Source organism: Mustela nigripes, chromosome 1 (assembly GCF_022355385.1).
Source record: "Mustela nigripes isolate SB6536 chromosome 1, MUSNIG.SB6536, whole genome shotgun sequence".
In the NCBI taxonomy this organism is placed as follows: domain Eukaryota; kingdom Metazoa; phylum Chordata; class Mammalia; order Carnivora; family Mustelidae; genus Mustela; species Mustela nigripes.
In genome coordinates, this window is record NC_081557.1 from 147,025,755 (window position 1) to 147,039,314 (window position 13,560).

Sequence of the window (13,560 nt, forward strand, 5' to 3'; positions counted from 1 at the left end):
TCATATCTGAATTTTATGTAAATGGATTCATCATCTGTGTTATTTTATTGGGATTCAATTCTTTTAATTCAAAATTAGAATCTTTCATATTAATGCATGCAGATGGGTCTCTTTCGTTTTCAGTTCTTTATGGCCTTCTGTTTTAAGTCTGTGTCACAACTTATTTATCCATTCCACCATTGATGGACAGTGAGGTTTTCCTGTCTGGGGATATAATAACAAGCGCTGTGAGGAACAACCTCATACGTGTCTTCTGGTGCATATGTGAGGAGTTCTCCAGGCCCCAGAGCCTAGGCTGGGCGTATACATCAGAGGATACATATGTTCAGCATTACAGATAGTGCCAAATTGTTTTATGAAGTGGTTTGTCCCACTTCACATTCCACCAGCCCTGAATGAGAGCTATCAAGGTTGTTTACGCCCTATTTTCTATTGCCAATCTGGTGGGTGTGAAATGGTATCTTGCTGTGGTTGTAATTAGCATTTCTTTATTACTAATGAATGTGAGTATTTTTTTCACAGTGTATTGGCCATTTTTGTTTTCTCCCATATGAAATGCATATTGATACACTTTGTCTATTTTTTCTGTGTTGTGTTTCTCTTTCTGAAGTGTAAGGATTTTTAATATATTTCACTAGCATTTCCCCTTTGTCTGTTTTTTGTTGCAAATATTATTTAGATTGTGACTTGTCTTTCACTCTTTTACTGGTACATTTTTATTTTGAGGGGTTAGAATTAATCAGTGTTTTACTTTATGATTTTCCCATCTTGTAAGTGAAGAAACTCTTCCCTATACTGAGATCAAGAAAATACTGTTACATTGTCTTTTTAAAGTTTTAATAGTTTTCTTTTGTTTCACGTTTACATCTATAGTGAATCTAGAATTTATTTTCCTCTTTTAGATGAGTAAAACATTCTCTTTTTCTTCTTGTTTTCCTTTTTTTTTTAAGAAGATTACCAGTAATTCCAGTGGCAATAACCTTCACCTGTGACTTGAAATACCCCCGCTGTCATATGTTGTTTCCATAACTCTACAGGATCCTTGACTCCTTTGCATTCACCTCTTGGTCTATACACACACCAATACCACACTTCTTCAATCACAGAGACTTTATAATCAGTCTTCATACCAAGGAAGCAGCCTATTCTCATATTCTTCATGAGTATATTAGCTGTTATTGACTCCTTGCACTAATATGAATCATTGAATCCACTTGCCATGTTTTCACACACACATGTACACACATATGCACACACATATGCACATACATACGTACATACACACATGTGTATGCGCACACACACATATGCCTATTGGGATTTTTTTTTTCCCAAGGAAAGGAGATTTATTCATAAGTCTTTGGGTGATATAAGAGCTATTCACACCTTGCATGCATGAAAACAAGCTAATCATGATATGCCCATTTGATTTCAGGTGAAACCTCACTCTAATTAGCAAAGAAAATGTCCAAAACAATTTCATGGCCTCAATCTAGAATTTAAGTAATTAAGTCATCAGGTCAAATTATCCTCACAAAGCCCTGTATAGCAGTGCATTGTAACTAATAATCATCTACAAAACTCTTCTTTTCTTTTTAACTGTGGTAAGAACATTTCACATGAGATCTACATTCTCAGCAAAATTAGAGGTGTGTACAGTACAGTACTGCCAACTCTAGACACAGTGTTGTCCAGCAGATTTCTAGAACTTAGGCATCTTGCCTAACTGAAAGTTCATACCCACTGAACAGCACCTCCATCGGCATCGCCCCTCCCCCATGGCACCTGGCAACCACCATTCTATTCTCTGCCTCTAGGAGTTTGACTGTTTTAGATATATCATGTAAGTGGAAGCATGCCATATTTATGTTTCTGTGACTGGCTTATTCCGCTCAATTTACTGTCCTCAGGGTTCATCTATGTTTTCACGTATGGTGGTATTTTCTCTGTGGAGACTGAATAATTTGCCATTGTATGTTGACATGACACTTTGTCTATTTATCCATCAACAGACATTTAGGTTACTAGAATTTTTTGTTAGAATTGTATTAATTCTAAATATCAGTCCAGGGAAAGCCTGTATCTTTATAGTATTGTCTTCTAATTCAGGATAATATAGAAAATCACATCCATTGTTTCCTTAAGTATATTTTAATAATGTTTTAATTTTTTTAATAGCCGGTTTGCACAGTTTTTGTTAGATGTGGTCTAAATCCTTTACACTTTTTCTTGCTAAAGTAAGCAAAAAAAATGCTTTTTATGACAGTGCTATTAACTAGACTTGAAATTGGCTTTTATAGTTTGATTTCATATCTGCAAACCTATAAACTCCTATTGATTCTAATAGTTTTCTGAGCATTCAACATATATGATCATTACCTAAAGTTGACCATTTTCCCCTGTGTTTGCTGCAATTGTATAGGCTATTTATCTTCTTTTAGTGGTTAGCCTAGCTATTTTTACATGTATCATTGAAGTCTAATCAATAGCCTGCGCCTGAATAATACATGAGACTTAGAATTCTGTATCTCCAGATATCCCTTTTTCAACCTATTTTTTTAAAGATTTATTTATTTATTTATTTGACAGAGAGAGAGAGGTCACAAGTAGGCAGAGAGGCAGGCCTGGGCGGCAGGGAAGCAGACTCCCTGCTGAGCAGAGAGCCTGATAGAGGGCCCGATCCCAGGACCCTGAGATCATGACCTGAGCCGGAGGCAGTGGCTTAACTCACTGAGCTACCCAGGTGCCACCTTTTTTCAATTTATAAGCTCTGGTGGGCCACAATTGTATTTCTTTTCAATTAGACATTACTAATGTCATTAAATAGATTTCTGTGCTTCCTTGCTAACTGTTCTTACATATTAGATTTGCCTCTTGTGTCATTTTCCTTCTACCTGAAGTATATCCTGTAGTGAGGGTCTATTGTAGTAAAACTTGCTCAGGATTTGATTGTCTAAAAATGACTTTATTTAGTTCTTGTTTTTAAAAATTATGTTTGCTGGTCTTAGAATTCTAAGTGTACAGTTTTTCCTCCCATCATATTTAAGGTATTATCCCACTGCTTTCTGGTTTCCAATTGTTGCATTAAGCAGTCAGCTGTTGGGGCACCTGGGTGGCTCAGTCGTTAAGCATCTGCCTTCAACTCAAGTCATGGTCCCAGTGTCCTGGGATCAAGTCCCACATCGGGCTCCCTGCTGGAGGGAAACCTGCTTCTCCCTCTCCCACTCCCCATGCTCGTGTTCCATCTCTCACTGTGTGTCTCTCTGTCAAATAAGTAGAATCTTTTCTTTTTTTTTTAAGGAAGTTAGCTGTTGATCTAAATACCATTTATTTGTATTGTTTTGGCAATTCCACTTACACAGGTATTGAGCCAGACACTCTTTCCTATATCTCTTTTGCATGTTTTTCATCTCCTTGTCCCAATTTCTTCAATCTAGGAAAATATATTTTTTATTTCCAGAAGTCCTCTTTGGTTCTTTATCAACAATTCTTGGTCTTATAAAAAAAAATAGTCTTTTTTAAAAAGTTGAGGTACAGTTGACACACAATGTTACATTAGTTTCAGGTGTTAACATAGTGATTCAACAAGTTTATGTGTAATCCTACTCTTACCACAAGTGTAGCTACCATCTGTCATTGCATAACTTTATTATAGCATCAGTGACTATATTCCCTATGTTGCACCTTTTAACCCCCTGATTTATTCATTCCATAACTAGATGCCTGTAAAAAAGTAAATTCTTCTTCCTTGCTCATGTTTCTAAGCTTCCTTTTCATGCATTTAAACATATGCAATAATTCCACATCCTCTGTGCAATAATCCAACATTTTAAGTCTTTGAAGATTTATTCAGCTTTCCATAGGTTTGCCAGCTCTCATCCATGGGTGCCTTGTTTCTCTGTGATTTCCATGCTTGTTACTTATGAGCTGCTCATTGCCCTTAAAACGTTTTTGCTGAGCGTTCTTTGAAGACTGGGTTGAATTTGTGCCCTTTAGAGAGGATTTGTTTTCCTTCTGCAGATCATCTGGGTATATCATCAAGCAAAGACTAGCCTAAATGTAATAACTGAGAGTTTTAAAAACATATAGCTGTGGTAGTATGGATACCATAAATTCAGGCTTAAGTTAATGAATTTAGAGCAGTGATTTTTTTCCCTTCCAGCCAACACCAAGGTCAAGAAAAGCAGGTTTCTGTGCATCCATTTTGAACTTGTTTCTGTTTTTTAAATATTGATTACTCATTTGGAACATATGTAGTCTTTCGGTTCATAGCTTTGTTCTGGTTTTCCTACTAGACTCTTCAAACTTTTGTGGGTTTAGGCTTCTTCCCTTGTTTCTCATGCTCTATGCAGCTCTGTGCTCTATGCTCTCCTGCTCTATGCAGCTATCTCAAGGAAGAAGGTTGTGTTATAGACCCTTGGAACAAAAGTGAGCTTTTGTTTGGATTAATGTTTTCAGTTCTTTTTGGTTCTCTGAGGATTCCTTACTAGGATACCAACTCAATAATGCATTTCAACACACACATAATTTATCCAGCATTTTAGTTGTTTTTGTTATGAGGTTTTCCATATAACTGTCAAGAAACCTTTTTAAAAACTTTTAATTATGATACTAAATTCATCATTCATGTCACCTTTGGCACATAATCTTCAAGCTTGTGTGCAAAGCTTCCTAACATAGGTTTTATGAGTATATGTATTTTAAGCCATATACCAGTTAAAACAGAAAACTGGTGTGTATGATAAATCAACAAAGATCTTTAAGGTTGTGGTTACTCTTCTTCAGGGTAAAAATGTGAGAAAGCCATTTTATTAGTTACTGAATAAGTAAGTTCTGATAAAAAGGATCTCTGAGGAGAACCACATTTTCTGCCCATTTGTGCCAGTGTTTTCTCTGTCCCACAGTCCCAAACCAAAGGTTTACTTTTGTGTTCAAACACCTTGTCACATCAGCCTAAAAGAATCTACTACTCACTGTCTACACCAGCAAGAATGTTGGAGTTTTTCTTGTATAACTAGATAACAAATGGTAGCATTCATCCCATGAATTTGGTAGGTTGACATAAAACAAAAATGATTGAACTTGCCATGTGTCAAGGAAGTGGTTTTAGCAGGAGATAGTTTCAAAATTTTGGATAACATAAATATTTATCCCATTCTGCTTTGGGTATATTTCTATGAATGTGTTGAGTTTGTATTGGATTGAAATTACCTGATTATGCTACCAAGCAGTTGAGCATTTGAAGATCTTAAACTCATTTCAATGTGTATTTTGTTACTAGAGCAAACACTACATGTGTACAGATATGAGAAAGAAAAGAGTACCGCAACTTCATTCTCAAGTTATTCTAGAACTGGTGCGCTAATGCGTAAGAACGATAATGAAGTCGGTGCCCACGAGGCTTGTCCTGGAAGGAAAACGTGGACATCTGCCCAGACAGAGAGCCCAGTAGTTCTTGCACTCACCGGTGACAGTAAATCCTTGATATCGCTGAGAAAAAAACATGCGTAGATTACCCCTGGCGAATGTGGGTCTGGTCGGTGTGCCAACCTTGAGTCATCTCACAGACGGCTTATTGTCTTTCCTACTTACACAACTTTCTCAGCATATGCCAATTATTATGCCAAAAATAAAAGCCAAACAAGGAAAGCATTAAAACTGCAGAGCCATTCCAAGTGCAGAATTCCAATTATCAAAGCCTAAACACAAGACTTTTATTAAAAAATCCACTTTGATCTGCACTGTAATTGGCACACTTTCTACTAAGTGACACTGGCAATTTACAGTTGTGTTTCTAGGTTGTTCTTCTTTGGCTAGTAGTAACAGAACATGATAGCAAGCGGAGCACTCTGGTTGGTGGAGACAGAATGCTGGAAGAGAGCTTGGACCTACCTCAGGCTGGGGCTCCTCTGCCATTTGAGGGTGCTGGCTTAGTCCCTGTTTCACAGAGGTTTCTGGAGACCAGCTTGTTTCAGTACCAGTTCATCAAAATGCATCTCAAAGATTTTTCCGGCTACCAGTGGTCGTATCTATGCTAAATTTTCTTCCAGGGGTGTCAGTCACTTCAGACTGTGGCCCGTAAAAATAACCTGGGTTTCTGGATTGATAACTGATGACAATAAGTGAAAGTGAGCTTATGGAAATTTTACATGTTGCAGTATAATTAGTTCCTTATATAGAATACATTTAGTTTTTCTTAATAACAGAAGAGAAGCTATAAAAATCTCCCCAAAACTCTCAGTACTGAAATTAGAACACTAAGGCAGTGCATGATTCCCATTAACATCCAGGTGAGTACACACGAGCCTGACATTTTCTTGGATCAGAATGGTGGTCTGAGGAAACTGGTTCAGATAGAACAGTAAGAACTGTAGCTTCCAGGCCATATTTCCACAAACAGTACAGGTTCTTTCACCGGAAGATCAAACTTTGATTAACAACATGGCTGTTAAAATGTTTTCTTTCTAAACGCAGAGCTTTTGTAGATATTAAATGCATACATGATGGTGGAAGGGCTGAGAAACATGGGTAGGACCCTGGAATCTATATCGTGTTCCCGCAGAGGAACACTCTAAATATGCACTAGAGTACTTGTCCCACAAGCCTGCAAAGTCATTATTAATATCACCATTTTCCAGAAGAGGAGGCTCAGCTCCATAGAACCTGAATGACTTACCCTAGGTAACATTTGTCCTGGAGGCGGAGCCAAGTAATTTACCTAAACTGAGGGGCCAGGGCTAGGATTTTTACTTGATTTCAGGTGTCTCAAACTCCCAACCAGTGTTCATTCAGTGAATCTCTATTTGATGGAATTTCTGACAGTGAGAGTGACATACATAATAAAATAATAATAGTAAATTCAGCAAGAAATTTGTCAGTAAAAGGGAGAACAAAAAGAAGAGAAAGTCGAGAAGGAAATTAAGTCAGGAGAGGAATTTTCTTAATTTGGGGGAGAAACTCTTGCAAGGTATAAACCCCAACAGTCAGTTTCCCTAACCTGTTTATACTTTGTATATGAGGGTGTAACATGTATTAACAGATGCCTTCTGTAGGCCAGCCCCTGAGCTAGGCACTGGGGATGTGCAAGTTGGTTTAAGAGATAGGAACCCATCCTCACCTTGTAAGCTTCTAACTTAAGAGGAAGATCCAGTCTGAAACAGGTGAGCACAGTACATGCTGGTGCTCTGTGGCTCTGATGTGGGCTGACCATAGTGACAGTAAGGGCTGACTGCTCCGGAAAGATCCCTGAGGAGGCGCAGAAGTAGGGACCCTGTCAGGCAGATAGAAAAGCATGCGTGGCAACTCTGACATGAGCTTCTGAGAAATAGAACATTCATGAGTGTTCTGAGCACAGCAGAGAGCAACGTGCGGAGGCAGGAGAGGCCCAAGCACATCGGACCTATGGAGGTTAAAAATCACCGAACTTCGTCATAATCACTGTGGAAAGCCATGGAAAGGGTTTCTGCAGGACAGTGACAAGTGTCCATTTTTATGATTCAGTTCAGAATGGGAACTGGATGACTAGGGAGACCAGAAGAGTGATGCCATGGGACCCTCCATGCAGGGGACAAGGTGGGAAAAGCCAGTGGCTCGGAGCAGGGCAGCAGCAGCAATGATGGAGGGCAGAATCAAGAGATGTTTGAAAGGTAGACTTTGCACACATGGGGATGGACTAAATATGGAGAGAGGAGGGTGATTTCAGAGACAGCTCCCACATTCCGGTTATTTTATAGTTTCTTTCCTCCTACATGCTGGAACCTTGCAAATACCCCACATTCTCAACTTTTCTCTTAATGAACCCAGTTGGGAGGGAAGGGTGGCCAGCCAACCGGAGACTTTGAGGGACAGGTGAGCATGGGAGCGTAGGAGTGAAAAGTGATTTGGAGCTTGTTAAACAATGAGTACAGCATCGTTTTATCTAATTTTTTTTTTTTTCTCCCTCGGAATCAAAATAGGAGAACTCACTGTGAAACAACCCAAGTTTCTCGATTTTGAAGTCAGACAAGAAGTACGGCTCATCGTCTTAGCAGAAAGTAGGGGGCACAGAGCCTATAGCAAAGTAGCAGTCTTGATACAAGATGTGAATGATAACGTCCCCTGCTTTGAGCAAAGCGTTTACAAAGTGTCCGTGTCTGAAGGCCAGCTCCACGATGCTCACATCATACAGGTAACAGAAATGAATTTTTGTGTATGTGTATGTGTGAGTGTATGGGAATTATCATCAGTCTGCATCCAAATTTCTAGAGTGTTTTTCTAGGAAGTAAATTAAATGTGTCTAGGACATGTAAATGTTTGGAGAACTGGATGAAGCCTTTGTTCAAAGGAAGTCTGGAGTTTCTGAGTTCACGCTTCCTCTCTTCATCCCGTGCTATTGGTGCCCACCTGCTTTCTCTAGGGACTCTGCCCAGCACTACCAGGGAATCCACAGGGGCACAAAAATCAGCTCAGCCTATTGTAGGTACAACTTAGAGGGGAAGTCAGGAAAGTAAGCACAAAATTTAAATGCGTATTAGTCATGTTAAATAGAAGTGCCCATTTAATGACATGAGGGAAAAAAGAGGAGACACAGACTCTTCCTGGAGGAAAAGCATAAAACTTCACAGAAGAACAGTATTTACACTTGGATATTGAGGGCGAGCAGGCACTAGCCCAATGGAGCTACAGCGGGACAAGCATGGATGGAAGCGTGGACCCTTGGAAGAGCTCCCTGGGTTCAAAATGTGTAGATATTTCATGTGAAAGACATAGATCCACTGTTCCCGGTCCCCATCCCTTCTCAGCAAAGAGGCCTAAGCCAGGAAAAAGAAGATCTGTTTTTAAGGCAGTTTTATTCAGGTTCTACGACCCACTCACCCTTAATAGCCTCTCTTACCTGCTTCGGGACTGGAACCCAGTTCTACCTTTCCCTTCACAGTTGAATTGCTGCTTTGTCCTCAAGAACCTGGGCATTAGGAAACATGCAACCTCTTGAGAATCTGCCCAGGAAATCCGTATAAAAACCCCTTCCTGCCCAACTCAGCAGCACACCAGAACATTCCCTCTGGCCTCTCTAACCCACCCCTGTGATCCTGTCCCTGATGACTACCCAAGTTCCTGTCTGGGCCAGTGGGGTCAGGGGGCCAGATGGTATGTTAGAATACCTTCTGGACGAGACCCCCTACAATGCTCTACTGTGCGGCTACCTCCACCTGCCTCTAGAGAGACACATCCTTTGACCTTCAGCCCAGTTCCAGATGCACAAGTTCCCCCCTGTTGGTGCCAACTAGACCTGTACAGTCTCAGCCATCTTGGAGTTTTGGTTCTGTGCCCCCCGCATAGTCCAGGATACCTAGGATTTCCTCTGCTGTCTTTGCAGACTTGGATTTTATGACAAGCCCCTAATCACCAGTCTGTTCCAGCAATGCTATGCCTTGATTTTGGTTTCAGCTGCTACTGAGAAGGGGAGGGCATTCACTTGCCCCATCTGTATCACTCTGCGCAGTGATACCTCTTTAGGCAGGGGCAGGGTGGGGGAGGGATGACAGGCCTCCAGGGCCGCTGTGGGGCCTGCTTTGTGACAGAGGACCCCGGCATGCTGGCCTTGTGTGTTGTACCTCTTCATCGTTCATGTCCACCTGGATAGAGCTACAATGCCCCCAGTGGAACGCAAGACACAGAAGACACCATTAAAACCCAGGTACGACAAATGGGCAGGAGCCTGGCCCACCAGTGCCTCAAATTAGGTCAGACTTCAAGAAGGCTGTGTCAGGGGCAGATACAATGAACTTATTTCTTCACATTTTTAGATTATTTAACTTTTTTTCTGGGAAACCAGAACTGCCATTTTCCCATGTTCTCATCAGATAATAGGAATGGAGAAGGTTCTGGAGTTCTAGCACTTATGGTAGTTCTTGTTTTTGCCATCACACTGCCCGTTGTCCCCACTTTTGATTATAACCCCGCCAACTTCTTTTAGGAACTGCCCATCCTCTGTCAGTGGAACTCTTGCTGAGATTGTCAGTCAAGGTAGTGATGTGCCCTCTGTCCCCTGGCAGATGTCATCTGCCTCAGGCTCCTGTAGGCTTTCTCTCCCCAGGATCTGAGACTCAATGGTAAGACACCAGCACAGAAGTGCATTAGAGCCAACTCATCTTGGTGGTCACAACTCAAAAGAAACTTTGCCCCTGGGTGGCCCAGGTCTGGCCTTCACCCAGACACTATCTTTCTGATACATCTTTCCTGGTTAAGTTAGCCATCGTGGATATGTGCTGCTGGCACCCTAAAACCCCGACAGTCTACACCTCTTGGGAGACCTATTCTCAGTAACACTTTGAAGCATATGGCCCTGGGGGACATGATGGATTTTATTCTACCCAGATGCACATGAGTAGCTTTCCCTAGTGACCTGAGAGGAACTGTGCCTTGCTGCCTTTCTTTACTAAGTAGCTGGTTTGTGTGCCCTTCTGATGAGGTCCACTCAGGATCCCCTGAGATCTGGCAACAACATGAGGGATAGATTGAGAGCAGAGGGAGTTCAAGGCAAACACCTATCAGGACATCAGTACAGTCATCCAGGAGAGAGATGAGGGGAAGGTGAGGTCAGGCCGAAGCTGAGGGCCACAAAGGATAAAAATAAGTAGAAAAATATTTTTAATTAATCAGTTAACTTATTCTTAAGCCAGATCTTGAAACCACAAATAGGATTAATTTTTTAAAAGATTTTATAAAAGATTTTATTTATTGGGACACCTGGGTGGCTCAGTGAGTTAAGCCTCTGCCTTTGGCTCACATCATGATCTCAGGGTCCTGGGATTGAGCCCCTCATCAGGCTCTCTGCTCAGCAGGGGCCTGCTTCCTCCTCTCTCTCTCTGCCTGCCTCTCTGCCTACTTGTCATCTCTCTCTCTCTGATGAATAAATAAATAAATAAAAATTTTAAAAAAGATTTCATTTATCTATTTGACAGGGAGAGAATACAAGCAGGGGGGAGGGAGGGAGAAGGAGAAGCAGGACTCCCACAGAGTAGGGAGCCCAATACAGGACTTGATCCCAGGACCCTGGGATCATGACCTGAGCTGAAGGCAGATGCTTAACAACTGAACCACCCAGGTGTCCCTAATAGAATTAATTTTGGATTAAAATGTAATGCAGACTAAATAATACATCTCCATGGAGAGTGATGCAAGACGTTTGTCTCATTCTCAACACTACTTTGATAATTTACTAAATAAGTCATCAGCGTCTAAATTTGTTAATGCTAAATCTAAGCTGTTTCATTAATTAAAAATCCTTCTAAAATGAGACTCTCAATAAGATATGAAAAAAAGTCCACATACGGTGTGTTTTATAGGCAATACTTTAAGCAGGGAAAAACAACAAATTAAAGACTATCATTCACTATACAGAGATTTCTTTTCTTTCCTGGTACTGGCATGAATCTAAATACAGTTGGAAATCTATTCAAGCAAATTAAAATTTTTTCAAGTCCAGTACCTCATTTTATTGTACTGTTATTGAGTTTCACAGATATTGCATTCTTTTTTACAAATCAAAGATCTGTGGTGAGAATGCATCCAGCGAGTCTATTGCCACCATTGCTCCAACAACATTTGCTCACTTTGTATCTGTGGCACCGTTTGTAATTCCTACAGTATTCACACTTTTTCATTATTATTCTATTTGTGATGGTGTTGGTGGTCAGTGGTTTCTTCAGATGGAATCTATACCTGGTGAAGATGCTGCAAAAATCTTTGAAATGAGAGCAAAGGATCTAGAATATTCCATAAACTTAGTTGATAAAGCAGCAGCAGCAGGGTGTGAGAGGACTGGCTCCAATTTCGAAAGAAGTTCTTCTGTGGGTAAAATGATACCAAACAGCAACACACGCTGCAGACAAATTGTTCATGAAAGGAACAGGCAATCAGTGTGGCAAACTTCACAGCTGTCTTATTTTGAAAAATTGCCACAGCCAACCCAACCTTCAGCTGCCACCTCCATGGTCTTCAGGAGCCACCAACATCAAGGCAAGACCCTCAGGTCATGACTCACTGAAAGCTCAGATGATGGTTAGCACTTTTTAGCAGTCGAGTATTTTAAAATTAAAGTATTTTTTCTTTTTTTAACATAAAAGGGATGCTGTTGCATACTTTAAATAGATGACAGTATAGTGTAAAAACCTTTATATGCCCTGGGAAACAAAAAAAAAAATTCATTCGACTTGCTTTATTACAATATTTGTTTGATTTTGGTGGTCTGCCAGTGAATCCGCAGTATCTCTGAGGTGTGTCTGTATTTTTGCCTCTTGCTTAAAACTATAGTTCAAAACATGCGTGATGCCTACAGAAAGTTAATTGGAAGTCCTTTCTTTCTTTTTTTTTTTTTAAAGATTTTATTTATTCACTTGACAGAGAGATCACAAGTAGGCAGAGAGGCAGGCAGAGAGAGAGAGGAAAGGAAGCAGGCTCCCCACTGTGCACAGAGCCCGATGCGGGGCTCAATCCCAGGACTCTGGGATCATGACCTAAGCTGAATACAGAGGCTATAACCCACTAGCCACCCAGGCGCCCCAATTGGAAGTCCTTTCAATGAGCCTGCAGAACACTTTGTGCACCTATTACCTGCTATATTATAAATGTAAGCCTCAGTCATTTGTTGCCATTCCTCTGGTCATTGTTTCTAAAGGGTGTTTGGCAAAATCCGTGATTCTTTCATCATACATTTGTCTAAAAAAGAGTCTTAACCCATCTCACAGAGTCAGTCCTTATCTAACAGAAGAGCGGCTTCCTCACAGGTATTTGCTACAGACCTGGACAGTGGGATGAACGGCCTGACTGAGTACTCCATTGTCTCCGGCAACCAAGAGGAAGCGTTCCACATTGACGCGCGGAGTGGTGTGGTCACAGCAAACACAGTTCTAGATTACGAGCTCACCAGCTCCTACAGGTCTGTCCCAGATTCAGATCCATTCACTCTGTATTCTGCTTGTTTCGGACAAAATTGTTATAAACTATTGCTTTGGCCAAGCCTTTCTGCTGTGTAAGCTTTGTTGTAAAATGTGTTGCCCTTTGATCCAGCGTATGGTCACTCTTCCCATACACTGAAGGAGTCTTAGGAAGTATTTGCTATTTGGAAAAGGTGACTACACCAGAACATTAAGGGCCCCTGTTGTTCTTAGCTTTTATGACTTTTTGATGCTATTAAGTACTAAAGGAGAGACATAAAAAAGGACAGTATTTGCGAAATGCCTACTGAACAACAGACCACTCTGCAATTGTTTGTTCTTGTTTTTAAAAATAGTGAAGTCTGAGTGACATTTCTCTTTTTAATTCTTTACTCAGTTTTGTGGACGAAAGTACAACCTTGTCATCAGGTCCTTATTGCACTCCCGTGTCCTGACAGGAATGATCTGTTGAAGCACACATTTAACACTAAATATATTTTTGTCTAGAGTTTAAGGTGTCCAGAATTATGTGGAATTCTACAAGACAGAGAACAGTGGTGTTGCAGGTCTTCCAGTTATTTTAAAAAGTCAGCACTAGCTGACTATACATACAGATATATTTACAGTATCACGGTCTGTAAAA

At 40.6% G+C, this 13,560-nt stretch overlaps 1 protein-coding gene and 1 long non-coding RNA gene across 2 annotated transcripts in view; both read left to right on the forward strand.

Annotated features, from left to right (window-relative positions):
• Window positions 1–13,560, forward strand: part of LOC132013875 (uncharacterized) — a 422,962-nt gene that overhangs the window by 271,138 nt on the left and 138,264 nt on the right. The gene's annotated exons all lie outside the window — the stretch shown is intronic.
• DCHS2 (dachsous cadherin-related 2) overlaps window positions 1–13,560 on the forward strand; it is a 258,187-nt gene that overhangs the window by 226,384 nt on the left and 18,243 nt on the right. Inside the window, exons 15-16 of the mRNA XM_059394233.1 lie at window positions 7,956–8,167; window positions 12,768–12,919. Of these exons, the coding sequence (XP_059250216.1) occupies window positions 7,956–8,167; window positions 12,768–12,919 (364 nt within the window). The remainder of the gene's footprint in view (window positions 1–7,955; window positions 8,168–12,767; window positions 12,920–13,560) is intronic.